General features: G+C 34.8%; 1 protein-coding gene and 2 long non-coding RNA genes across 9 annotated transcripts; 2 read left to right on the top strand and 1 right to left on the bottom strand.

The window, feature by feature from the left end:
• Positions 1 to 8,699: 8,699 nt before the first annotated feature.
• Positions 8,700 to 10,191, top strand: LOC112803644 (uncharacterized). Its single transcript, XM_025847131.2, has 2 exons — positions 8,700 to 9,220; positions 9,920 to 10,191. The coding sequence occupies exons 1-2, from the start codon at positions 8,824 to 8,826 to the stop codon at positions 10,081 to 10,083; spliced, it is 561 nt and encodes a 186-aa protein (XP_025702916.1). The 5' UTR covers positions 8,700 to 8,823; the 3' UTR covers positions 10,084 to 10,191.
• A 978-nt stretch (positions 10,192 to 11,169) lies between these two features.
• LOC140173788 (uncharacterized) lies at positions 11,170 to 14,458 on the bottom strand. 3 transcript variants are annotated; one of them, XR_011862922.1, is made up of 6 exons: positions 12,377 to 14,458; positions 12,196 to 12,267; positions 12,021 to 12,075; positions 11,705 to 11,785; positions 11,483 to 11,608; positions 11,170 to 11,348 (listed from the first exon to the last, which is right to left on the bottom strand). It is a non-coding gene; the product is annotated as an uncharacterized lncRNA (long non-coding RNA). The 3 variants fall into 3 exon arrangements; XR_011862920.1 differs by lacking the exon at positions 11,483 to 11,608 and having other exon boundaries at positions 12,196 to 12,289; positions 12,377 to 14,450; XR_011862921.1 differs by lacking the exon at positions 11,483 to 11,608 and having other exon boundaries at positions 12,377 to 14,424.
• A 2,047-nt stretch (positions 14,459 to 16,505) lies between these two features.
• LOC112803631 (uncharacterized) lies at positions 16,506 to 26,482 on the top strand. 5 transcript variants are annotated; one of them, XR_011862916.1, is made up of 5 exons: positions 16,506 to 16,955; positions 17,241 to 17,534; positions 17,945 to 18,031; positions 18,713 to 18,862; positions 25,690 to 26,482. It is a non-coding gene; the product is annotated as an uncharacterized lncRNA (long non-coding RNA). The 5 variants fall into 5 exon arrangements; XR_011862917.1 differs by having other exon boundaries at positions 16,517 to 16,955; positions 17,290 to 17,534; XR_011862918.1 differs by having other exon boundaries at positions 16,518 to 16,955; positions 17,318 to 17,534.
• The last annotated feature ends 209 nt before the right edge of the window (positions 26,483 to 26,691 follow it).

Below are 26,691 nucleotides of genomic sequence, written 5' to 3'. Positions count from 1 at the left end.
GGGATTTGTACTTGTGACAAACAAGTTTTTGTATGAAAGGATTATTGTTGGTTTAGAAACTATACTTACAACGAGATTTTATTTGTGAAATTCTATACCACACAAAAATTCCTCTCATCAGCGTTACGTGCCTCAGTAAAGTGAATTCGCTGGGTGCAATTTTTGGGATGTTTTTGACCCAGTTTCATGCCCGAAAATGAGGACAAGAGGCTGCAAAGTGGAGCTGGAAGCAATCATTAAAAATCATTCATTCATTTACACTTTAGGGGGGAGATGTAGGTTTCCAGAGAGAGAGGCTCTCTCCTCTCTCTAGGTTTTAGGGTTTTTTTGTCTTATTTCTTCTTAACTTCAGAATTTTATCTTGCTTTAATTTAGTTTTCTTCTACCTTTTATTATTCCAGTATCTTAGTTTATCTTCTCTTGTTGATTTCTTTATTTTTCCAATTTAGTTTTTGAACTCTTCTTGTTAGATTCAATTTCCTTTTAATGCAACTTGAGGTATTTCATGTTTATTGTTTCTTTCTTCATTTGTTGTTATTGATTCCTTGCAATTGTTAGTCTTAGATTTTACATTCTCTTATTACTTTTCTATGCTTTTATTTTGTGCCTTCCAAGTGTCTGATAAAATGTTTAGGTCGATTTTAATTTAGATTTTTATGTTCTTGACTTGGATTGATTAATTAGAGACTCTTGAGTTATCAAAATTCGTTTTTTGGTTGGTGATTGAAAGTTGCTAGTTGGCATGAGCCTTACTAAATCTAGTCTTTGATTAAGACCTGTGAACTCAAGTTGATCATATGCACTTCACTTTCCTTCATTTGTTAGAGGATAACTAAGTGAAAGCGATTTGCTTTTACCATCACAATTGATGATGATAATGAGGATAGAAATTCCAATTCTCAATCATTACTAGGACCTTTCTTAGTTGTTAGTTTATTTTTCTCGCAATTTATATTTTGTTGTTCCTTATTTCAAAACCCCAAAAAGAAGTACATCGTAACCAATAATAAACACACTTCCCTGCAATTCCTTGAGAGATGACCCAAGGTTTGAATACTTTAGTTTATTTTTATTGGGGTTTGTACTTGTGACAACCTAATTAAACATTGACCGAGAATTGCTTGTCAGTTTAGAACTAAACTTGCAACGAGAATTTTTTGAGAAATTCTTTACCGACAATTTTCCTCCGTCACTCACGTTTGAGACTTGCATTTCTCCTAGGTGTTGAGTAATGACATTTATTTGTTGAGACAAGACTTTATTTTGAGCCAAAATAGTGTTCGAAACATCTTAGCCACCATCTCAATTAACTCCAATGCTTCATCAGTGGTCTTTTTCATATGCAAAAAGCCTCCAACCGAATTATCCAATAAAACCCGTGAGGCGGGGGTGATCCCATCATAAAAAATCTGAAGTTGGACCTAGTCAGCAAATATATCCGGAGGGTACTTTCTTAGCATATCTTTGTTCCCTTTCCAAGTTTCATAGAGGGACTCTCCTTCATACTGCTGAAGGTCTAAACATTGGTTCTGAGCTTAGTCAACCTCTAAGATGGAAAGAACGTGTTTAGGAACTTAGTGACTAAGTCCTCCCATGTGGTTATACTCTCCTTGCATTGATTATCTAACCACTGCTTGGCCCGGTCTATCATAGCAAAAGGAAAGAGAAAAATTCAGTAAACCTCAGCCAGTATGCCATCGGTCTTAACAATGCCACAAATTTGCAAGAATTTAGAGGAAACAAATTTGGATCTCCTTGCGGGCTCCCACTGAATTGAGAATTTTGTTGAACCGATGTAACAAGCTGAGGTTTCAACTCAAAATTCTTGGCATTGACAGTAGGTGTCACAATGCTGCTTCCACAACTCCTTGGATTGGGGGCAGTGAAAGAGCCAAGAGTCCTCCTAGGTGAAGGAACATTGGCATTGTTGTTCTCTGCCAAGCCTTGCCCAAAATAGTTAAACGCCACCTTCTTGCACTTCTAGGGGTTCCTCTTTTCATGGGCCACGCATTTGAAAGCGTGGCCTAAGGTTCCAAAGCGTGTCCTCAGCTTTAAAGTGTTCCCAAAACTTCCTCTTTTCATCTTTTAGGCTTGTTTTATGCTTTTTGCTTTCTTTTTCATTATTTCCTGTAAAATTCATCAACTCAAGAAATCAAAGCAGTACTCAATTCGAGCACCAAAACACTCCATAATTAATCTTTATGTATTAATTTCTTATATGAAAAAAAGGGTAGAAAAACACAACATGATATGCATGCATCAGTTGCCTCTCTTCTTCTTCTTCTTATGAGGACCCTGACGAGGGCCCACACTGGAGATCCGATGGTCCACAAAGCCAACTATTGATGTTGCGAATAGTAGAAGTGTAATACCCGGTTTAACCGAAATTAATTAAATAATGAGTTAAGTAGGAGCGAATATGGTTGAAAGATTTGGCAATTGGAATTTGATGATTTAAATATGATATTTGGATTCAGTGAATTTTTCCGAGTCGGAAAACATAGTTTTCTGCGTAAAAGCGCGCAGTGGAATTTCGATCGGCAGTACCGGCTGAGACCTATCTGGTACTGCAGCTGAGAAAATTGATTATGAGTAGATAAGATTAAGAAATGAGGAATTATGATTAGGGGAGGTAGAAATATTTGAAGTGCGATTTAGAGCGCTAATCTTAAAGGTTTTGGTCCAAAATTGGGCCAACGGACAAAAATAAGTGAACTGGGCCTAAGTGGGCCCAAGACCCAACATATATAAACATTAGTTATGAGCATTTCAGCTCATTTTACCCTAAAAGAGAGGTTGGGGCGCTGAAATAGAGATGAGAGAAGAGAAGAGAGAAAACCTAACTCTCTTTGATCCTCAAATGACCATAGCTTGAGCTACGGAGCTCCGATTGACGAGCCGTTTGCGGTCACGCGTCGCTCTTCTCATCCTCTACAATTCTATCTAAGTTTTGTGGTGAGTATTCCATTCATCTCTGCCCAGTTTTCGAAATTTCCTACTGTTACACATTTTTGGAAAGTTAGTGTTGAAATCTTGTGATTTTTGGTGTTTAGGGATACTCCAACATGGATTCTAAGTGGGTTCTATCCCTACTTCATATGGGCTGAGGTAAGAAGTGCTCAAACCCTTGTGATTTATCATCTTTATGAGCCCTAGGTTGATGTATGAATGTGATATTGGTTATGTTAGTGCATTTGATGGTTTTGGTGCACAATTGGGAGATTGGTGTTGCTTGAAGAGTTTTGGTGAGGCTTAGGGCTAAGGTTGGTGGAGACTTCCAAAGAAGAGGCTCAATTGATTTGGCTACAAGAGGTACGGTTTAAGTTTCATTTAAGTACCGTGTGGTGTGATGAGAATTTCTAGGCTAGATGCCCCTAGTATTAAGTTTGGATTGTGTAAATGGTTGGTGCTAATATGCATAGTTGGTATGTAGTGTGAATTAATGATTGGGTTGAGAATTGTGTGGCCTTGTATGCTTGGTGTATTGAAAATTTGATGTTTTGGGTAATGAGTATTGATTTGTGATTTATGCATTTAAATTGTGAAATTGGGCCAGAGGCCGTAAATTTTGGGCCGGAGGCCGGAAAGAGGTAAGGAAAGTAAGTTGATGTGTGCATTGTATGATGACATAAGTGATTGGATGAATTTCAAATAATGAATATATGAATGATTGGGTTGGTTATTGAATATTGAGGTTTGAGGAGTTGAAGTGTGGAAATTGGTAAGTTTGGATGAAATTGTATAGATGAAGTATGTTGGATTTCGGTTGAGATATATTATGTGGTCATGTATGTGAGTATGATTATTGATGCCTTGATGGTATGATAATGCATGAGAAAATTTTTAGCAGAATGACCTTCCACGCGTAGGCGCACTTGGCGCGTACGCGTCGTTCTTCAAAAAGGCACCATCCACGCGTGCGCGTCGATGCGCTGCACCCAATGCCCAGCCATTTTCCCGAGAGTTTGTGCCAGAGTTGTGCCAGTTTTGTGCCTGGGGCGTAAATGCACCCACGCGTACGCGTGGCTGACGCTTACGCGTCGTCTGGCTGTGTTTCAATCCGTGCGTCCGCGTGTATGACGCATACGCATCGATGAGCTTTGTGGGCATCCATGCGTGCGCGTGGAGTACGCGTACGCGTGGCCCTGTTTTCATCCCAAAGTTGATTTTTGAGTTCTAAAAGCCAAATCTCATACGTCTAAGCCTCCGATCTCACCCCTTATGTATTAAATCATTATGATATGCTTAGTAATGAGAAAGGAGCTAGAGGATGTGGTAACTTGCGAGTGAAGCAAGGGGAAAAGTTATGATCAATGATGATCAACGATGATTATATGAGATATGGAGGATGACGGTAGAAGTACCATGTATGCCATGAGCCGAAGGGCTATATTTATTGATAAATGGCTGGTTCTTGATTGAACCATGAGCCGGATGGCTGAGTTATTGCTGGGTCACGGCAAAGCCATTATTGATTATGGCTGAGTATAAATGCATATATGATTAATGAATGAATGTGTTAAATGGATAATAATGGAAAATGTTGAAATGTGATGTGTAACCCCGGGTAGTAGGCAGTGGCGTTGTCCACTTGCTCCGGGTATGAGACGGAAAAGGATGTTTATGATAAATGAGTTAATTATGGAGTTTTGAATGAATGTAACTCTGATACCTGGGCAGTAGTAAGGGTTGGGGTTCGTCCCACTTGCTCCAGGTTAATGTTTGAGATTTGATAACAATGAGGATTGATAATATGAATTGAGATTGGATGAATATATGTTTAAGATACCCGGGCAGTAGCAAGGGTTGTGGTTCGTCCCGCTTGCTCCGGGTTAATGCTTAAGATACCTGGGCAGTAGCAAGGGTTGTGGTCCGTCCCACTTGCTCCAGGTCAGAGATTGTGACGCCTGGGTAGTAGCGGCAGTAGTGGTGAATCCACTCGCTCCAGGTTGAGTTGTTAAACACCCGCCTGGGTAGTAGCCGCAGTAGTGGTTGTTCCACTAGCTTTGGGCTGAGCGGGTAGTAGCAAGGAGGTTGTAGCTCAAACCTACTTGCTCCGCAAGGGGTGTTTCTGTCCAATGGTTAGCTACCAGGACATGTCGGGTTGGCTATATAACCGACAGATGATATCATCAGCCATAGGGCAGGCATACATCATTTGCATATGTTTGAATTGTTTGGGTTTGCCTATTTGTTTTGGATTTCTATATCATATATGCTATGTTACCTGATTACGTGCTACTTGTTCTACTTGTACCTTATTTGTGTATTACTTGTCTGTATTGATTGTGTTTGTACAACTGAGAGATCCCTTATGATGGTGTCGGTGGATGTTGGGGGCTGTTCTTGATGAGATGAATTGATAATGCGATTGCATGATGATGATGATTTTTGAATGAGATCATTTGAGCCCCCTGGGTAGACGCAGTGATGTGATTTCACTAGCTCCAGGCGAGGGTATGATGTATTGATATAGAGTTGCTGAGGCAGAACAACTGGTGATGGTTTTGCTTATGATTCTGAGTCTGATTCGTGGAAGAATCAGCGAGTTGGGAAACATGTGTAACATGAACTAGATTTAGTATCCCCTTACGTCAGATGCCTACTTATGGACTAGTGAGAATCTAGGCTGGATACTTGGTGAAAAGGAGTTTAGGATGCTTAGTGAGTTTTTATTGCAGTGCATTGTATTTATTTGGCACTTTTACCGTACTGGGAACCCATGGGCCCGGGGTTCTCATTCCGTATATATCTCTTGTTTTTCAGATACAAGTTCAGGTGCTCAGAAGTGAGCTGCGGTTCGTCTGAGAGACGGCGAAGATATTTATTTTCTCTACTTTGTGTTTTGCTTAGAATCTCTCCATCCTTGTTTTGAAAAGATTATATTATGTATTGAACTCTTTTGGAACTTGCCTATAGAGGCTCTTATGTTTCCTTTGAGAGAGATTAGGATATACTGTTGTCAACTACTTTCATACTGTACCCTAGCCGGCCTAAACTTCGCGGGTCGCGACTAGTGGCTATTACTTATGTTATATATATCTATCCGTTATCTATCTCTTAATCTCCTTTATGCCTTGTCCGTATATCATTTTCGGCTTCATAGTTTAACTTTTCGTTGTCGAAACGTGAGCGATACGTCTTTACGATTTTATTTCTACTCTTTTCAGGCTTCTCGATTAATACTCCTTTCGAAATTACCTATATTTATATGTTAAAAATCCACCTGAGAGTCGTACCACTGTAATATCATTGACTTATGACTCGAGTATAAGGATTTGAATATTAGGGTGTTACAAGAGGTGTTGCAAGTGGTGTTTGAAACTAGTTCTAAGATGAATATTGCAGATGTACACCTTGACGATGTTTCGTCTAGATAGTCATTATGTTTCTTAGACTCTGTTTTCCCTCACTTTAGTATAGTCTTTTTTAGGATTAGGACTTGATTTTATTTTGCTAGTCTGGATGTCAGCCTAAACGTTTGCTGCACATGGATCAGATGTTTGAAAAGTCATAAGTATATATATATAAGCATGTTGGTTGAGTTTGTTACGAGTTAACTTTATTCTATTGATGTATGATATTTGATTTACTGTTATGATTACTTGTTGGCTATTTGGTTCAATTAAGTGATAAATGTTTTTATTTATTTTTTATATGGTATTTCGAAGCTTTTATCTGAGATTGATTTCTAACATTGAAACTGCAAAACATATAAAATTTGGCAAACGTATGTGAGTCTGATAACACAACAGGCTCATATGTATATAAATAGTACAGAGTCTAGAATTTTATAAGTTAACTAAGAAGTAGCACCTAATAACATGTAGTAATTTTGACTTACTAAAAATTAGGCTATTTTACATACTATTGCCAATGAGCTATAGCTCGATGGCATATGTACTCCCCCCCCCTCCCCAAAATTGGGCTATTTTACATACTATTGCCAATGAGCTATAGCTCGATGGCATATGTCCCTCCCTTCCTACCTAGAGATTTTAAGTTCAACTCTAACCTTATGTAACTTGACCCAAAAAAAAAAAAGTCAGAAAACAACATATTATTCAAATATTTGTTAAGATACATGAGTTTGTGAGTGTGTATGACTAAAAGTAATATTTATAAGGGTACCATGACAAAAAAAATTATTTATTAGAATAAAATATTATTTTAATTTTTAATATTTTGATTAAATTTTAATTTTGTTCATAGTATTTATAATATTTTATTTTTTGTTTTATATATTTTATATTATTTTTATCTTTTGGTTAAAATTAAAATATTTTTTCAAAAATATAATTTTTTTATTATTTTTTTATCACTTTCACTTTTAAATCACTACAATTATTACTATGACCAATATATAATCGAAATGGTTGCGAGCTAAATTAAAATTTGGGAATGAAAGACAATAATAACTTGTCTTTTTTTCAATTTTTTAATGTTTTTACGAAAGTATATATTTTTTGTGTGTAAACCCATGTACGGTGTAAATGTAGATGTAAATTATTGCTTGTAAAGAACTGATTCCAAATAATAATATTTATTAACCATATAACATTATTATTTAGAATGTAGTTAAAAAATAGATAACATGCCGATCTCTAAAATTTTATTTTTTATTTTTCAAAAGTATTCTTTGTCATAAGTAAAAAAATTTGCCAAAAAAAATCTGCTTAGCATAAATTTATTAATTTTTAAAAGATAAAGCTGTCTATTTTTTTAATTATATTTGTAAAAAAAATATTTAAATTTAATTTTTAAAATATTTTTTAAAAATATATATTTAACATAAATATTTTTAATATAGTTTAAAATATTTTGAGAATATTTGTATCCTTAACTAAAATAAAAATATTTTTATCAGCGTCTTAAAAAATCATTGGTAATTTTGTTAGTTTACCTTTACTAGGGCTATGATAGAGTCCATGCAAAACGTCACCTTAAAAGGACACAATCACACAAACAAAAAAAGACATCAGATTCCACCAACTCGTAGGAAGTTTCGCTCGTAAGAAAGTACAAGTACTACCGGCTCTACCTTGCCGCTGCCTCTTCCAACATGTCCTCAGAATTATTTATTAATTTATCAAAAGAAATTTGATAATATTTAAGAAGAAAGTATGAGCGAAAATCACATATCAATTTCTAGATATTGAATTAAATAAAAAGTATCACATCATTTTAACAAAAGTACACTTAAAAATTAAAAAATCAACCCAAGTTGTGAAGCGAGCTTGTGTAAGCAAAAAGATTAAAGATATAAATGATTTGTCATTGCATGGTTTTACTCTTAACAAAAATGTTTGGGAACACGATAAAATCAATTTAAATTAGTCTAAAGTTATTTTATTTTATGTTTATTAATTATTTTTAAAATAAATATATAAAATTAAATTTAATAAATATTTAATTTTAAAAATTATATATATAAAATTATAAATATTAAATTAAATAAAATAATTTTAAATTATTCTCTCTCTACCGTTACTCTTTACTTAAATATCATTTTTAATTCTAAAACTCGTTAGCCAAAAACGATATCTACACATAAATTGATTTAAGTAATTTGATTTAATTAATTTTCTAAACTTATACTCTAAAGTAACAAAAGTTAAAAGATTCAACACTTTCCGAGAAGGTTCCTATAATAATCCAAACAAAACCATACATTTTATATCTCCATTCTGCTTGTTAGTATTTACTTGGAAGTTAGGAGTAGGACTATCTCCCTCAATACTTTCGCTTCTCAAGTGCCTCAAGTGCAATACATGCAAACATAGCTTTGAAAAAGAAAACGCAAAAATACTTATCCTAATAAGCATGACTCCTATACAACAGGGTCATCGGAGAAAATTAATCTCCGATAATGGCCCGTTGGGTTTTGGTCGCCGTATTAAACTCCAAAATGTGCTGCCAGAGAAAAATTCCGGCCTCATTCGCACATTAGTTCCTACATCTCTTACGCCCCCGAGAATTCCTCCGTTTTTCGCCATGCAAAACGGAGGAAACAGTCCTCGACGGCCGGCAAAATTGTTGGTGAACGTGACATTAGAGAATAGCCCGGGTGCCATGCAAGTGGTGATACCGGCAGAGGACACAGTCGGCGACTTGGTGAAGGCGGCATTGGTGTTTTATGAGAAGGAGAAGAGGAGACCATTTTTGAAGGACTCTGATCCTAACCGCTATGACCTTCACTACTCCTCTTTTGCCCTTGAAAGTAATTATTAGTATTATCTTATCTTTTATTTTTCATATGCTTGCTCTATTCATATATTCACTGAATAAATTAGACTGTAATATGACACCTGAATGGTAACTTAAAAACTTTAACAAGTTGTGCAGCATTATTGTTATTAAATAATTACTCATCATCATATGACTATTGTCTTTCCTTAAACTCAAAATGACTCCATAATATATACCAAGAGATAATAAATAAAATAAAAATCAGAGAGACTGTTTATATGAAAACATTTTAAGGGAGTTTTAAATTATGTTATAAAATAGAATCTTCTAAAAATACTGTTCATTATTTGTTTAGTTACTCATTTTTGAATTAATGTCTTCATAATTTGACTAATGGATATTATGATCAAAATTTGTCTTGTCTATTAAGGTTCTTAATTATCTAGAATAATAAAAAGTATGGATCAGACAACAATTATTTGAAATCAGTTTCATTATAATTGCATATCTGAGCTAGTGAGCTTACCATTATTATTAATGTTGCATGTAACAACTAACAACTAACTTTTCTTTCAATTTTGATGCCCAATTTACTGATGACCTGATATATATATATATATATATATATATATATATATATATATATATGCAGAACTCTGTATATTAATTAATTAATTAATTTCATGACAATGTAATAAGGATATGTGTATGATTTTGGCTGTGCATGTAGGTTTGGAGCGAGATGAGAAGGTGATGAACTTGGGTTCAAGGAATTTCTTTTTGTGCCCAAAGGCTCTTCCTCTTCTTCCTAAGAAAACTTGTTGCTCTGAGAAAAAGAACATAGCAATTGATCATGTGTGTCCATGGATGATGTTTGTCCATCTCTTGCTATAGATATTAAGACCACTCTCAACAACCATATGCGCCACCTATATTTGTATGCTTGGCTATTTATTGACCAGATATTCAAATATTGACAAGTGGCATAAACATTTAATTTTATATTTCTTGTTACTTCGAAACTAGTTAGTGCGATAATAATTAAGGACTTTACTAGGTAAACAATAGCTTTTGTGAATAATATGAACAATGAGTTTTAAAATTGGCCAAAAAAATTAAAACACACTATACTTTCAAATTATCCACCTAAATCTTAATATTTAGATAACCATTCGCACACCTAATGAATTGAACATCTAATATATCTATTATTTATATTATTTAGTATTTTCATTGTCTACCTATACTTTTTCAATAATTAACGAGAGTGGTAAATCGTTAAAAATGAAATAGAAAACAGCCAAATGTTATCGTTTTTGAAGGAGGGTGCTTGTCTTCAACATTCTTCATGAATCGCTGTAGGAGGAGAGTTGAATCTTCCGTGCTTCTGTTGCACATTAGGACTTGCGATTCGAGGCCGACATGTTTTGAGCCCAAACTTCGAGGAAGACTTGTGAAATCAACATTCCTTCTATGTGTAACCAATACTATGATTGTGTCACTACAAAATAGGCGCTGTTTAGCGGTGGTTTTTTCTCCAATTAGTGGCGGTTTTAAACCGCCGCAAAATCAAAGGCCGGCGATTTAGTGGACCGCTCTGGTTATGGGTGCCGGGATTAGATTTTGAGGCAGTTTCCAGCAATAGCTGGTATAACCGCCGCTGAATTAGTATTTTGCGACAACTAATTTAGCGGCAGTTTTAAACCGCTGCAATATACAAGTATAGGATTTAGTCCTTTTTTATTGATGGTTACGAACCGCCACAATATTTTTACTTTTTTTTATTTATGATGACTGTTTGCAACGGTTATAAAATCACCGCTATTTTCAATACAAATTTAAAAAAATCCTTTAAAAAATGCTAAATTTTTTGTTTAATTTTAAAGATAAATTTTTTAGCCTTTTTTGGATTTTTAATGCTATAAATCTTAATATTTTCATCAATTGAATATAAATTTGTGGCAAAAATAACAAAATTAATTGAAAAACAAAATAATATCTTTATAAAAATATCAACATAGTAAATCTCTTGCTAAAAATTGCATAGTCAAATTAAAAAAAGTGTTTGCTTCAAATCAAAATAAGTTCAATCCTAAGATTCTATTTTTCACTCTATCCTTCTATGGAGTTCATCCATGTGATACTATTGAGTCAACAATCTGCATAAGGATAAATAACAATGTTTTAGTCTAATTAAACAATCGAATACACACTTAAGCCAGTGATATATATGACTTTTGATACTTAGTTATAAAATACTACCAAGTTAGTATTATTTTTTTTCTATACCAACCTTGCTATTGTTAATATTCGATGGTGGTAAGTTTCTCCTTGATGTATACATTAGGTTTTCTGCTTTTTCGTAAAAGCAAAACCTGAATGGCTAAATTTACAAACATAACGTGACTGATCTTAACTCCTAATCAATAGGAATTAGTTAATGAAATATTTTTTTATAGGAAACAAAAACATAATTGTAAACTTGCTGTTAGATTATGATAAACATGACACTTACATATTCGGTGAGGGCTAAATCTGCCTCAAAGAGTGTCTTGATTGTCCCTATATCCTCCCAATAATCATTGAAGAGAAAAGACTGCAAATATATGAAGAATTTACATAAACTCTTAATGTCCTTTAAATGCCACCTGATTGAGCAACCTCTTTTAGTTGCAATGGTTGATGTGATATTCATCATGATTTGAAAATAGTATTCAACAACTAAAGACTATTTTTAAGATTGATATCAACAACAAAAGAACAAAATAAAAGCAGCAATTCGAAATAAAAAAGTTATAGACATCCAAAATAATACATAAATTAGAAATTACCAAAGGATAGTTCCACTAGTGTTGTTGCCTTTGCATGTAATCCATACTTCTTACACTGCTCATTTAGAGAGTTTACTAGTTCATCAGTATGGGCCTAAATTTTTTATGACTTAAATGAGATACAAAAATAAATTCTCAAGATTGATATACATGCTTAGTAAATATCAAAATCTACCTGTAATGAACCATCAACATTTCCATCTTGTTCTATCTTGACAATTGCTTAATACAATTCAAATTTTTTCTCCTGCAAATCAAATAAAGAAATACTTTGATAGTATTTAAGAAAATAGGTTAGTAATAATAAGCTTTTAACACATGCTATCAATTGAAGAGAAATCAGTATCTCATTGCACCTGCATATCACGAAATATGGCTTCCTCAGAAGTTAACTTGGATGATACATCTCCAACATGCTTATATTTATTTTCATACTTTTTTGCTAGAATCTCAACCTGAATTGATAAATTGAGAAAATGATAACACGATTTGGAAACAAAAAGAACACAGGTAATTCTAAAGAAAGATATCTCATGCTTGTCAGCTAAGGAAAAACAAAATAATGAAAGAAATGTTTTCTTGAGTTGGTAATTGTTGAAGACTTATTATTGATGCCAGTTTGCGAAAAAGGACAGGACACACCTCAAACTGAACTAACCAACTGTTTATCCCTTCTCTAAATCCCCTATCAAGATGGTAAGCTGGTGCACTCCCATCCAAACAAACAACAAAGTAATTTTTAGGGAAAACATTAGCAGGGATGTTTCTTGTGAGAGAGACAATGATCTGCCTTCATAGCTTGTCAAACCAATAAAAATAGAATTCTACACACATAGTGGAATATGTGCTATTTTCTTTTCTTTGCTTTCATTTTAGGGAATTGGTGAATCTGACTTTGGATTGTTGGTGAATAGTAGTGGTTCTAAGTTTTGATTGGGGACACACCAAACCAGAGTATGTGATCCCAATCATCCCTATTTTCTTGGGAATCTCAGCCTATTATTCTCATCCATAACTATTGCCCATCTTTAACTTTTCCTCTAATTACTGCATTCAATGTTTACAAACTTTCTTTTCATTTTTGCTTTGCTCCGGTTAAATGAACCCAACAATTTATCATTTTATATAGTACTGTACTTTGTTACCAAAACTCTGCACTTTGTAGCTAAATATATGACTTCCATAATAATACATGATCTTTTTCTATAATTGCATATCTATATCCTTGTTTTAGAAGATTTTTAATTCTCATCATTGACCTTTATTCCGTTCATTACACTAATATTTAAGAAACATAAGATATCATTTAATTAATTTTTAAACAAAAATAAAATTAAAAGGAACAGTCAATTTAAAATATAAAGCGTAATATATAAGGCTATAATGAAATATACATAATAAGTAATGGGAATGTAAAGCACGATCCACAGAAATATAATCATATATGATATAATGTTCAGTGGCTCTTTAGGTTGGGTGCACTAAATAGATCAAACATTGTCATTCATAGTGTCCTTATCATAGATCATATATGCACATAACTTTAAAACATATTCAAAATACTTGGCATATTGTCGAACACTTGGCATGCAAAAGCATAAACAACAAAAATAGCACTAACAAGTATTTTTTGCAACACTAATTCAAAATTCAGCACCAATGACATGAAAAATCAGTAGCATTTCGCAGTGACTTAGCAAAGCATCAGTCAATCAATCCAAACAAATTGAAATTCAAACTCAAGAAGCTCTTAACAGCATGTTTAACTATGTATAAACTAACACTAATTCTAATAAAAAAATCCTAATTATAACCTAAACTCAACTAACAGCAGTAAATAATTCTAACAAAATCAAATTAACACTAGAATCAACATATAACTAATCCTAAATTAACTAAAACAGAGAAGAAAAGGTGATCTGAGAACTTGAGTCGAATTAACACTAGAGTGGCTCTGTTTTGATTCTGTGACTGAGAATGAAGGAGGCATGGTGAGCTAGAGAGCCACAGGCCCACAGTACGAGGTTGTAAGGAGGGGAAGAAGATGGTCACGTCGGTGCTGGATGGTAGTCGACAGCGAGACAGAGAAGGCATGAGACAGGGGAAGAGAAAGAGAGAAAGGGTTTTCGCGGTGGTTGCTCGGCGAAGGTGAAAGATCAGAAGAAGAAGAATAAGAAAGAAGGGAAGAAGAAGATGACAGTGGTGGTTCTATGGTTTTGATGGAGACTCTAGGGGGTGATGATCGATGGTGGCGCTGTGTGGGTGGTCGTTAGGACTGGAAACGGGAAAGTGATTTAGTTTAAGAGCTATGTACTTTAGGTCGAGTGAGTGATAGGACATTTAGAGGGCTCTCCTCTTGGTTTGATTTGCAGTCGTGGGGAAGCAAACCACCTCTATCTTGGTTCTTTTTGTAGTAGAGCTTAAACCGATATTATAATCGCTGCTATCTTGCCAATTTGTGGTTTGATAAATAACTGCTAATTAGCAGTCGTTATCCTCTGTGTTTGGTGTAGTCTGTTGATACCAAAAGTGAAGTCAAAAATCTTGAATCACCTAAGACTCATGTTGTAACTTCATCAATAAAATTATTTCAAAAATTGGTAATAAAGTTAAGGAAAGTGCTAGACAAAGTAGTGTTTCCACTCAAAGTGTGTTCATTAATAAATGGATAACTCGGGATAATATTTATAGTTTAAGAAGCTTTTTATGGATTAAGGTGAAAAAATAAAACAGGAGAAAAAAATTTGGTAATTACATTAAACATAAGCAAGACATATGATTGGATGGAGTATAATTTTATAAAAAAGGTCCTAGAGGCCTTTAGATTTCAAAAAGAATGGTACGAGCTAATTATGAAATGTGTCACAACCTCACATGAGCATCTTATAAATTTAAAGTGGATGTGGTATTATCAAAGAATAGTGCCCTAAAAAGGATTGACACAAGAAGGTCTTTTGTCACCATATTTGATTATAATTACAGCTAAATTATTTTCTATTTTAATATAAGAAACGTAGAAAAGAAGAGCAATCACATATTTAGAATGAGTGCTATCGCAACAATTATTTTTTATTTTCTATTTGTAGACGATTGCATAATTCTCCCGAAATCTACTGAAGAAGAAGTCTATCAAATTATCTATATCCTTAATGAATATATGGATGTGCTAGGTCAACGAATCAACTTGAATAAGTCCGGCATAAATTTTAGAAATCAGGTTTATTCCATCAAAAGAAAGAGTGATATAAAAAAAATTCTAGACATATAGACTTGGGATAACCTTGGGAAATACTTAGGACTACCTGGACATTATGGGAGATTCAAAAATAAAGTTTTGGCATAGATCAAAGAAAAAGTAACAAACAAATTAGATGGATGGAAAGAAAACTTTTAAACCAAGCTAGAAAAGAAATTTTGATCAAGGTCGTTGTCCAGATGATTCCTATCTATGCTATGAATGTAATTTTTGACCTTTTGTCAAAGATTGAGTGCGAGGGTAGCAAAATTTTTGTGAGCTTCATCTAGGCAAGAGCGTGAAATTCATTGAAAAAAATATGATTCAATAACCGTGAGCAAGAATAATGGAGGGTTAGCTTTTAAGGATTTATACTTAAAATGTGGCTCATCTAGCAAAGTAAGCATAGAGAATTCTATAGAATCTAATTTTTTTTTTTGGGTGAGGACACTTAAAGCTATATACTTTTTTCAAACTGTTCATTCTAAAAAGCCAAATATCACAAAAAAGCTTCATGCTTTTGGAGAAGTTTACTACATGGGAGGAATTTTTTATAAGAAATTGCAAATGGTTAGTAGGCAATGGAAGAAAAATGATACACTACAATATTTTAGGTCTATGGCCACGATTTTTTTGGTCACGGTAAAAACCGTGACCATAGAAGGTCTATGGTCATAGTTTTTTACCATGACCAAAAAAAGAAAGCTATGGTCACGATTTTTTAAAAAAGGGTGACCATAGAGTACCTATGGTCACGGATTTAAAAAAAAGTGGTCTAAAAGGGTCTATGGTCACAGTTTTGGGGGATGACCTAAAAGAATCTATGGTCACGGTTTTTTGGGGTGACCAAAAAGGATCTATGGTCACAGTTTCTTAAAAAAGGGTAACCTAAAAGGGCCTATAACCACGGTTTTGGGGGTGACCTAAATGTGTCTATGGTCACGGTTTTAAGGGGTGACCTAAAAGGGTCTATGGTCACGATTTTTCACCGTGACTAAAAGGTATCTATGGTCACGGTTTTGAAGAGTGATCTAAAATGACCTATGGTCACAGTTTTACGAAATGGTGACCTAAAAGAGTCTATGGTCACGGTTTTGGAGAGTGACTTAAAGATGTCTATAATCACGATTTTAGGGGATAATCTAAAAAGGTCTATGGTCACGGTTTTGGAGATGGCCTAAGGTTGTCTATAGTCACAATTTTTCAATTGTTTTTTAAACCTTTTCTCCCAAAACGGCGTCGTTCCCCCCAACCACAACCCAAAAATTTCCCATTCCCACGTCATTCTTCACTTAGGAAAAAAGAAAGAAGATAACCCTCTCCCCTAACCCCATTCTTTCTAACCCCAACCCTTGGAGCCAAAACCTCTCTCCCAACCACGCACCCTCCTCCCCTCACGCACGGCATCACCCATTCTTTCTCAGCCCTCTCTCAGTGTCTCACCAGCAACCGTTACCACTCACCAACTTCAGAGTCACCTTGGCCCACGGTGAAGCTCCTTGTTCGACAGACGACGGTGACAACTGACGACGGTGATGATTGACATTGCTGACTCCTCGTTCGATTAATGACAGTGACGACTGACAACGATGATGATTGACAATGCTACTCTACTTCTCGGTGATGACTGACGCTTCTCTGTTAGCCCCACCACCTCTTCTTTGCTTTTTTCTCTGGTCATGTTCTTCTTCTTTTCCCAGGTAAAAAATTAATGATTATAATTAATAAATATTCTGATTAGGAAAAAGGGATTTTTATTATCAGAACTTCTGATTAGGGGTGTGGGTGTTGATTTTGATAATTAGAACTTCTGATTAGGGGTGTTGTTTTTTATCATCAGAACTTCTGAATATTAGGGGGTGTTGATTATTGTTCTGTTTAGTATTTTTTCTACTCTTGGCCTCCTTTAATTTTTGAAAATGCGGCCAATGACCCGTGGCAAGTGACATGATTATATTATTCTGTTACTTTGCTAATCATTGTAGGAAGATTTATTTGAATGATCTCAGCATTATATGTATGATGCTGATTTAGATTAAAAACATTTTGATGCCGGGCATAGCGGATCCACACAGCAGCTGGCAAAACTGCAGGGATGACATAAGCAATTGGACACCTGATCAACTAGATGTTGTGCAAGGTGAAAAAGAATAGAATGAATGTGTGTATGTTAATAATAAGTAACGTGTTTGATTTCTTCAGGGTTTAGAGAGGATTTCATAAAGGCGTTGAGTGGGGTGCAGAACTCTCCATCAAAAGGAATGTTCATAGATTAAAAAGTAAGCATTAATGTAATATACGAGTTTAAACCAAAGAAAATTTCATACCAAATGAAATCTTAGCTTCGAAATTGATGATGTAAATGCCAACCTTTTTCTTTGTTTTCCTTTACACTGATATGCATACTTTCACACTAAAATATTAACATAGTCATATATTATTAGAGTCTAGAATCTCAGCTTAATTGTTAGCATGTTGTGTTAAGTTGTTAGCTGCAACGTTTTTTGCTTCTTTTCTTCTTCTTGATTAAGTTGGTAATTACAATCAATAAATGGATGCAATTCAGAGGAAAAAAGTCTATGTTTAATTTGTCTAAGTTTGCATGGATCATTTCCTAATTTTTATAGTTTTAATCAGTTGTACACACATGTAGAAGTTTAATTTGCATGTATCCACTTGTTGCATTTAGGCAAGAGAAAGCTTGGAGGAAGTTGTGAGAAGAGAAACATGGGAGGAGACTGGTATTGAAATGGGAGAAGCTCTTAGCCATGGCCTGGTAAAATATATTTCACATACCTTATATAAAAGCAGTTTGTTCAATTATGCTTACATTTCGTTTGCTCAATTAATTTTGTAATTGGTCAAATTAAATCATCTTCTTTTCCCAAATTAGTGCAGTGGCGGTTTCTTTGATTCACCAAAGGCATAATAATACATCGTGAGATATTTATAGATATAAGTTAATTCCAACTTAGCATTGTGATTGAAAAATTTTGCTCTTACAATAATAACCTCTTTTGTTTATCTATCTCTTCATGAGCTGAACATTAATAATGAACTTAATTATAGCTCTTACAACTCAGCTCTCAATTCTTTTGGTCTTGGCCTTCTTCAGAGGTTGAAACTACCGTTGTTGTGTCTTTGCTTTCTCTATCTTCTTTTGCTGGAGTAAAAAATTTTAAGAAGTCATATAAAAAATGTTTGCACCTTAGTACTATGATCATCATAATTGATAGCAAGTTTTTGTTACAGCATAGTACCAAAAGACAATTTGAGTCCAGCTGGATCTATTGGAATTTGGTTTCTTTCTCTGCTAACATACCGTTTTGCTGTTCCTTCCCAATAAAAGCTTCATCATGCTTTGGTTTTGGTGATTTTCTTTATTACTATTTTTATGTTCTTTCTTGATTTCGATGCATGTATGATTGATTTGATTTTTGTTAATTTGATGTGGCAGAATGGGGATTCCAGCCATGTTTTGAGGATCTTTGACGAGGAGGCACAAGCTATGCAATTGGTTCGAAACTCAAGGCTTGAGCTGCAGAATTCTACTGTACTTGGGGAAACTATCCTTTCATCAATACATGGGCAAAGGTAACACTTGAAGGTATTTTCATTCTTCCCTTGCCTTCCTTTTATACATTCGATACAATGATGATATACCTGATCCATGGCCAGAAAGATATGAAAGATAGGATCAACAAATACTTAGATTAAAACTATTGTTTATGTTTAGCTATAATCCCCTTTTTTATTATCTGTTATGAATGATAGATTATATGTATTAGTATATTTTTTGAACTTTCATGTAAACAACTAGTTTTTGAAAGGTGTTTAATGAAATGGCATAACAAGTTTGAAATAGACTTCTCATTTAGTTTTTGTATAGTTATATATAGTTGTCAAAATTGTTGTTTACATAACAGTTATTGAAGAAATGGTTCATTTTCTTGCATATTTCATTTGTGACTAATAAGTTGGTTTTGAACAAGTGTAGCTTCTATCTTTTCTTTTGTGAAAAGCTAAATTTAAAATGTTGCTTTAGATTTCGTTCCTAGCAATGTTAACACTAAATAATTAGTGTAGAGTGCTCATCGGAAAGCATTGGATATGCTAAACACAGTGGGGATGAAATGAAGAAAATATTTTCCATAGCAATATATATATATATATATATATATATATATATATATATATATATATATATATATATATATATATATATATAGCAAGCCATTTCATAGGTGACCCATCTCTTTGAAAAGATCGTTCTGCTGAATTACTTTCCAATATCAGATGCAAAACTTTGTCTGACTTTAGATGGTACAAGGACACCTTTCTTACTAGGGTCTATACCAGAGAAGACAGTCAACAACCTTTCTAGAAGGAAAAATTCCTAGCCAGACTTCCCAAATCCTTGGGAGATAAAGTAAGGGACAAAATTCGTAGCTTAACCCCAGATGGGATAATTTCCTATGATGCATTAAGTTATGGTCAAATTATCTTTTTCATCCAAAAAGTTGCTCTAAAGATTTGTCAAGATGATAAAATCCAACGGCAACTTGCTCGTGAGAAAACACAAAATTGTATCGATTTGGGAACTTTCTGTGAACAATTTGGTCTTCCTGCTTGTCATCCAAGAAAATCTAAAAGGCCATCCAATCAAAAAGTTTTTAAACTTAATCCTGAAAAGAATTTCAAATGACCTAGAAAAAATTTTTAAAAACCCAAGAATGAAAAAGTTTCTAAAAGAATTTCCAAAAGTATCCCCAGAAAAATCTCATTATTTGCTATACATGTAAAAAACCAGGACATGTTAGCAAATACTGTAGGTTAAAAAGAAAGATTAATAATCTGAACCTTGATCCTCAAATTGAAGAACAGATTAACAATCTTTTAATTGAAAGTTCAAATGATGATTCTGGACCGGAATCTTCGGATGATATTAATAATATCCAAGTTGATGATATTGGATCATCTTCAGATTCTGATGTTAAGGAAATTAATGTTTTATCCAAAGATAAAGATCTCTTATTTGAAGAGGCTATTGGTGATCCAGAACAAAAGAAAGACTTTCTTTCTAAATTAAAAAATCTTTACAAAAAGAAAAGAAGCCCAAAAATCTTGTCCTTAGCAATAAATATGATGTCAAACCTATTTTCAAAAAATTAGAAAAACAAGTTATTCGTCCTATAACCATTCAGGATTTACAGACTGAGGTTAACAACCTTAAGAAGAAAATCAAAGGAATCAAAAGAAATCAAGACGATCATCAATTCATTCTCTCGCAATTAATGCAAGGTGAAGAGTCTGATGATGGAGAACTTGACTCTCTTGAAAAACAACTTGAGTTTTCTGGAAAACGGGAAAATAAAAGCTCTAACGATAATAAGGGAAAAGAAATCTTGGGATTAATAAATATATTCTCTTTTGTGAAATGTCGTGTTAATATCCAAATTGTCGTTAAAGATTTTGTTCTCGAAACCATCGCACTCTTTGACACAGGTGCAGATTCAAATTGTATTAAAGAAGGTCTGATCCCCACAAAGTATTTTGAAAAAACTACTGAATGTCTTAGCTCGATAATGGGTGAAAGACTACAAGTCAATTTTAAATTAACCAATTCTTTTGTTGAAAAGGGTAATCTTAGGATTCCAACAAATTTCATCATAGCAAAAGATATAAAAAATGATATAGTCTTGGGGACACCTTTTGTAATCCTTTTGTTTTCATACCTAGCAGATTTTGTTGGAATTACCTCTTATGTGGGTGGACAGAAAACTTTCTTTGAATTTCTAGACTCAATAACTCAGAAAGCTTTAAACCAAATTGAATCCAAAACCAAACAGATTTGTTTTTCGAAAGAAGAAATCTCTTTCAAAATCCCTTGAATCCCAACTTTCCCAACCAAGGGTTCAAGATAAAATCAAAAGTCTTTTAAACCAAATTGAAAAGTCTATCTGTTCAGATTTGTCTCATGCCTTCTGGAAAAGGAAAGAACATATTGTTGATCTTCCTTATGAAAAAGATTTCAAAGAATCACAAATCCCTACAAAAGCTCGCCCCATTCAAATGAATGAGCATCTTTTGCAGCATTGTCAAAAGGAGATTAAAGATCTTTTGGACAAAGGATTAATTCGTCCAAGTAAAAGTCCTTGGTCTTACTCATCTTTTTATGTCAACAAGCAAGCTAAGATAGAGCGAGGAACTTCCAAACTTGTCATCAATTACAAACCTTTAAATTAAGCTTTATATATATATATATATATATATATATATATATATATATATATATATATAATTTAGTTATCTAGATGTAATATCTTTATGTGTCATCTATTTTTTTTTGTAAACAAACTTTACCCGATATTACATATAATGAATAAAAACATATCCAGCTTATAATATAAATTTTATGATCTAGATTTTTTGAATTTCTCATTTTTAGACTTATTTTGTGATTATCATAAATTTGGGATGCGATTATGCTTTAAAAAAATAAATCTCATAAAATAGAGTAGGTTATGGTCACGGTAAAAACCGTGACGATAGATAAGGCTATGATCATGATTTTAAGAAGGGGTGACCACATAGGCTATACTGTGACCATAGATAAGCCTATGGTCACGATTTTAAGGAAGGGTGATCATAGAGGCTATGGTCACGGTTTTAAGGAGGGGTGACCATAGAGGCTATGATCATGGCAAAAACCGTGACCATAGATAAGGTTATGGTCACGGTTTAAGTAGGGGTGACCATAGATAACGCTATAGTCACGGTTTTAAGGAGGGATGACCATAGAGGCTATGGTCACGGTAAAAATCGTGAGCATAGATATAGCTATGCTCACGGTTTTAAGGAGGGGTGACCATAAAGGCTATTGTCACAGTGAAAACCGTGTCCATAGATAAGGTTATGGTCACGGTTTAAGGAGGGGTGACCATAGATAAGGCTATGGTCACGGTTTTAAGGAGGGGTGACCATATGGTCACGGCAAAAATTGTGACCGTAGACAAGGCTATGGTCACGGTTTTTACGCGTGACCATAGATTCACGGTAAAAAAACGTGGCCTAAAGTGTCAGAATTTAAAAATGAAACCGTGACTATAGATAAAAAAATCGTGACCATAGACCTATGGCCATGAGAGAACAGGCCACGTTAAAAAACCATGACTATAGGTCCCAAACCGTGACCATAGATCTATAATCACCCTTTTTACTAGCTATGGTCACGATTTTTTACCGTGACCATAAGCCTTTTTTGTAGTGATAGTGTGGGATGATAAATGGGTTTTCAGGCTCAATAAAATATAGGGCAATAGATATCCATTAATTGAGTATGTAAGTGACTTAGTTACTTTAGAAGAGGGGGTAGGACAAAGTGAAAATAGACCAGCCTTTTTCTCAAGAAGTAAGGCGATAAATTTTTTAAAACTCCACTCAATCTTATTAATCACTCAATCTTATTAATCGAGATGATGAATTAATCTAACCTGAGAGAGCGGATGGAAATACGCAATTGAAACATGCTATCACACGGCTAGAAAGGAAATGAGGGAACGTGAACCTAATAGGCATCCACTAGTATCGATTCGAAAGGCTGTGGAGGGAGTTATGGTAGATTCAAGCTCCTCAAAAAATTAAAATAGTTTTATGAAAAGGTGTCTAAGATATAATTATAGTAAATCAAAATTTATACAAGAGAAAAATTGTGAGGTAACCAACCTGCCAAATTTGCAAAAATGAGATAGAGAGCACAGAAAATGTTATTTTGTTATGTCTATGGACTCAGGCAGTGTGATTCGTTGCACAAATTCAACTAATGCCCACAAAAGATTCAATTACTTCATTTGGAAGGTGGTTAAAAGAGTGTATAAAGAAGATTAGAGATAACGTCAAGGAAGATCAGGAACAATGGATTAGCAAATTGACGTTCCTAATTTGGGAGGTTTGGAAGTCAAGGAACCATGCAATTTATCAAAGAAACAGAATTAATCCAAGAGCAACAATCATCAGAAAATAAATAATGGACAACGAATACACACAAGCAATCATGGATGAACAAACAATATTGTAGACAAAAGCAAAAGTTAAAAGAGGACATGTTACCTAAAATCCTCCTCCATAACCATGGATGAAAACGAATGTTGATGCACCCTATAAAGCAATAATGGGTGAGGCAGTGGTGGTTGTAGTTGACAAGGACGGAAAAGGAAAACTGGTAGTAAGAATGACATCAAAAATTGTCGCAACTTTAAGCCTGGTAGTAGAAGTAACAACAGTCAAGGAAGTAATTATTTTGGTTAAAAATCCAAGAATGTAAAAGATTCTAGTTGCGTTAGATAACTCTCTGGCAGTGCAGTCATTGAAGGTAGGGAGAAGAGTGGTCGAAATAGACCTGGTGCACGAATTTGTGACTCGCACAACTGAACCGACAAGTGCACCGGGTCGTCTAAGTAATATCTCAGGTGAGTGAGGGTCGAATCCCGCGAGGATTACCGGATTGAGCAAGCTGTGGTTATCCTGCAGATCTTAGTCAGACAAATAGAAAGGTAGTTTTGATTGTTGTAGGTACATAAACAAACAATAACGAAAGTGATAATTGAACAAGATAAAGACAGTAATTAGCAGTCAAATTCGGAGATGCTTCTTCTTTTGGATTAACACGTCATACTCACTACATCAATGATGAATGATTCCTTCAATGGCTAGGTTGTAAGTGATTAAGCCATTGGTCGTGGTCATTAATCTCCTTAGGTCCAGACCAAACATCCGAATGGACTAGATCAATCTGGGAGAGGGTGAAGCACGCGCAATTCAATCTCTTTGATGATCCTACTTAAAATTCCACAAACAAGGTCAGATCTTTTGGATCAAAGACTGATGCTCTTATGGTTCGAGCCCTAAGAGCCACAGGAACCTCAATTGCCCATGACTAATGAGGTTATATGTCACATACCCCAATTAATCTAGATAATTCGCTTGGAACCCATGATGCACCCTCAAGTTGTAGTTCAATACTATCCGGGTCAGGACTCGTAAAGAACTCATGTAGAATCAAGATTTATTAGGAAGAAGAACGACAATGCATCATAGAATAGAATCAAACACAGATTGAAGTTGAAAAGTAATTGCATTGATCCATAGGAATCAGCAGAGCTCGTAACCCTAACCTAGGAGGTTTAGTTACTTATACTGTACAGAGAAACTTAGGTGTGTCTGATGGTGTTCGTCCTCCCTCGGAGGCGTGCCCAATTCCTAAGTGTTTTCCTCCTTAAATAGGAGATGTTAACCCTAAAAGATGTTAATTAAAAATTAAAAAGTACAAAGATGTGTGAAACTAAGCTAAGGAGTGCTAAAATCCACTTTTGGGCCCACTTGGTGAGTGTTTGGGCTGAGCTTGGCATCCAACTTGAGAGAGTGGGCGTTGAACGCCCACTAGGGACTGTCCATGCTGCTTCCTTACTCCCTTTGTAGCGTTGAACGTCAGTTTGGGCGTTCAACTTGGGAGGTTGGTCCTTCTTGAGTGTTGAACGCCAGAAAAAGGGTAGTTTGGGCGTTTAATACCCATTTTGGGCAAGCCAATCTGAAGAAAAGTATAGACCATTGTATAGGGCTGGAAAGCTCTGGAAGTTAAAACAATTAAGGTGAAGCAGAGTCAGGAACAACGAATCCCTTTATGATAAACAGATTCATTTTGCAAGTTCGTTATTACGGGTAGTTCCTACAAAGGATCGGACTAATGACGTATACAATACTTAAATTCTCGATGTAGGTGCTACATACATAGTCGGTTCTCATCCTTCAGAGACTACGAGTATAATAGGAGCATCCGTCGACAAAAGGATCACCCTAAGATGATCATCTCGTGGCTATTGAGAACGAATCAAATCAGATGGTTCTATTTCTCAATCTTTTCGACCTCGGTTCCGTAGGAGCAAGTCATAAAGATTTCCAACACCATTGAGAATGCGTCAATTAGATCTCTGTACCTCCATAAATGCTCATTTGAATGCACGGAGATTAGAATCAGACTTTGCCAAAATCACCCAAAATTCATCTAAAATCATAAGAAAAACACAAAAGCTCAAAGTAGCATTCAGAAAGTAAATTTTGTATTAAAACCTACTAAAACATAATAAAACCTAACAAAATATATTGAAAACAATAATAAAATGACATCAAAAAATGTATAAAATATCTGCTCATCAAGACCCTATACTCAAGGATATCATCCAACTGAAGGGGGATGATAGTGGAATTGGGTTTACCTGGGTAGCAAGAGGGGGTTATTGATGCGTGAGCATCTTATAGCCTTTTTACTGGCATCTTCTAGTTGCTTTTAGTTAGATTTTATTTAGTTTTACTTGATTTTAATGCAAAAATTCTCTTTGGATGCTACTTTGAGTTGTTTTAGTGTTTTTATGATTTCAGGTGAAATTCGGAGCAATTTGGCGGAGTTTGGAGCAAAAAGTCTGGCAAATTTGTCCAAGAGTAACGGTTGCCCCATTAGTGGGGATGCTTCTCGAGAGCTTGTAAAACCCGAAGATAGACGTCGCTTTTTGTTGGATTGTGTAATTCAAAAAGCAGACGTTGGAAGTCTACTCTTGTCACGCCTACACCAGCTTCTTTATTTGGACTTTCCAAAACAAGGCGCTGCGCTATATCCTCCCATGGTTGGGGGTCCCTTTGTTGGCTTTCTCAGACTCATCAAAGGAATGAGCTGAAAACCTGCCCATAGTTAGAAGGAAAAAAAGAGAAAGTCCCAGTAAATGCTACAGCAACTCCCCCTGGGAGCTAAATGCCCACTTGCCGTTTAGCACCACCAGGGGACTCAGGCGTGTACAACTCTACTCCCCATGGGGCATTACATGCCCATCTCTGGCGTAAAACGGCAAGAGCATGCCGAAGTCACCTTCTCTTTCGGCTTCCCAATGGGCTTAGCACTTCTTAGTTTTATTTTATTTTCTTTTGTAATTTTTATTTACAAATAATATCTTTTAGGTCTATCATTTATTTTTAGGTTAGTATTAAAGGAATAAGATGCACCTTCTATAGGGCACCAAGCATCATTAGACGGAAAATTCGTTTTCTCTGTAAGTATGAGAAACTAAACCTCTTGGTTAAGGTTAGGAGCTCTGTTTATTTCTATGGATTAGAACTATTACTCTTCTATTTTAATTTATGTTTGATTCAATACTAAGGATTGTTTTCATTATTAATCTTATGAACTGGGTGGAACGAGAGTATAACCCTTTTCTACATGAGTTCTTGTGATTCTCGAGAGAGTTATCTCGCTTGAACTACAGTTTTGAAACAAATTCCTCTTAAATCGCTAATTGCATGAACTAATTTAGATATGTGACATATAATCCTGTTAGTCTTGGGTAATTAGGGTTTTTGTGGTGCTAAACTAGTTTTCTGAACTTCACCCTC

The sequence above is a fragment of the Arachis hypogaea genome, chromosome 1 (genome assembly GCF_003086295.3).
Source record: "Arachis hypogaea cultivar Tifrunner chromosome 1, arahy.Tifrunner.gnm2.J5K5, whole genome shotgun sequence".
NCBI classification, from domain to species: domain Eukaryota; kingdom Viridiplantae; phylum Streptophyta; class Magnoliopsida; order Fabales; family Fabaceae; genus Arachis; species Arachis hypogaea.
Note: the sequence above shows the minus strand (reverse complement) of the source record. Positions and strands in the feature narration are given on the sequence as shown.

Bases quoted from the DNA above. Each gene is read 5' to 3' on its own strand.
- LOC112803644 (XM_025847131.2), top strand. From the start codon at position 8,824: ATGACTCCTATACAACAGGGTCATCGGAGAAAATTAATCTCCGATAAT. The intron at 9,221-9,919 runs GTAATTATTAGT...CTGTGCATGTAG, and splicing joins CTCCTCTTTTGCCCTTGAAA to GTTTGGAGCGAGATGAGAAG.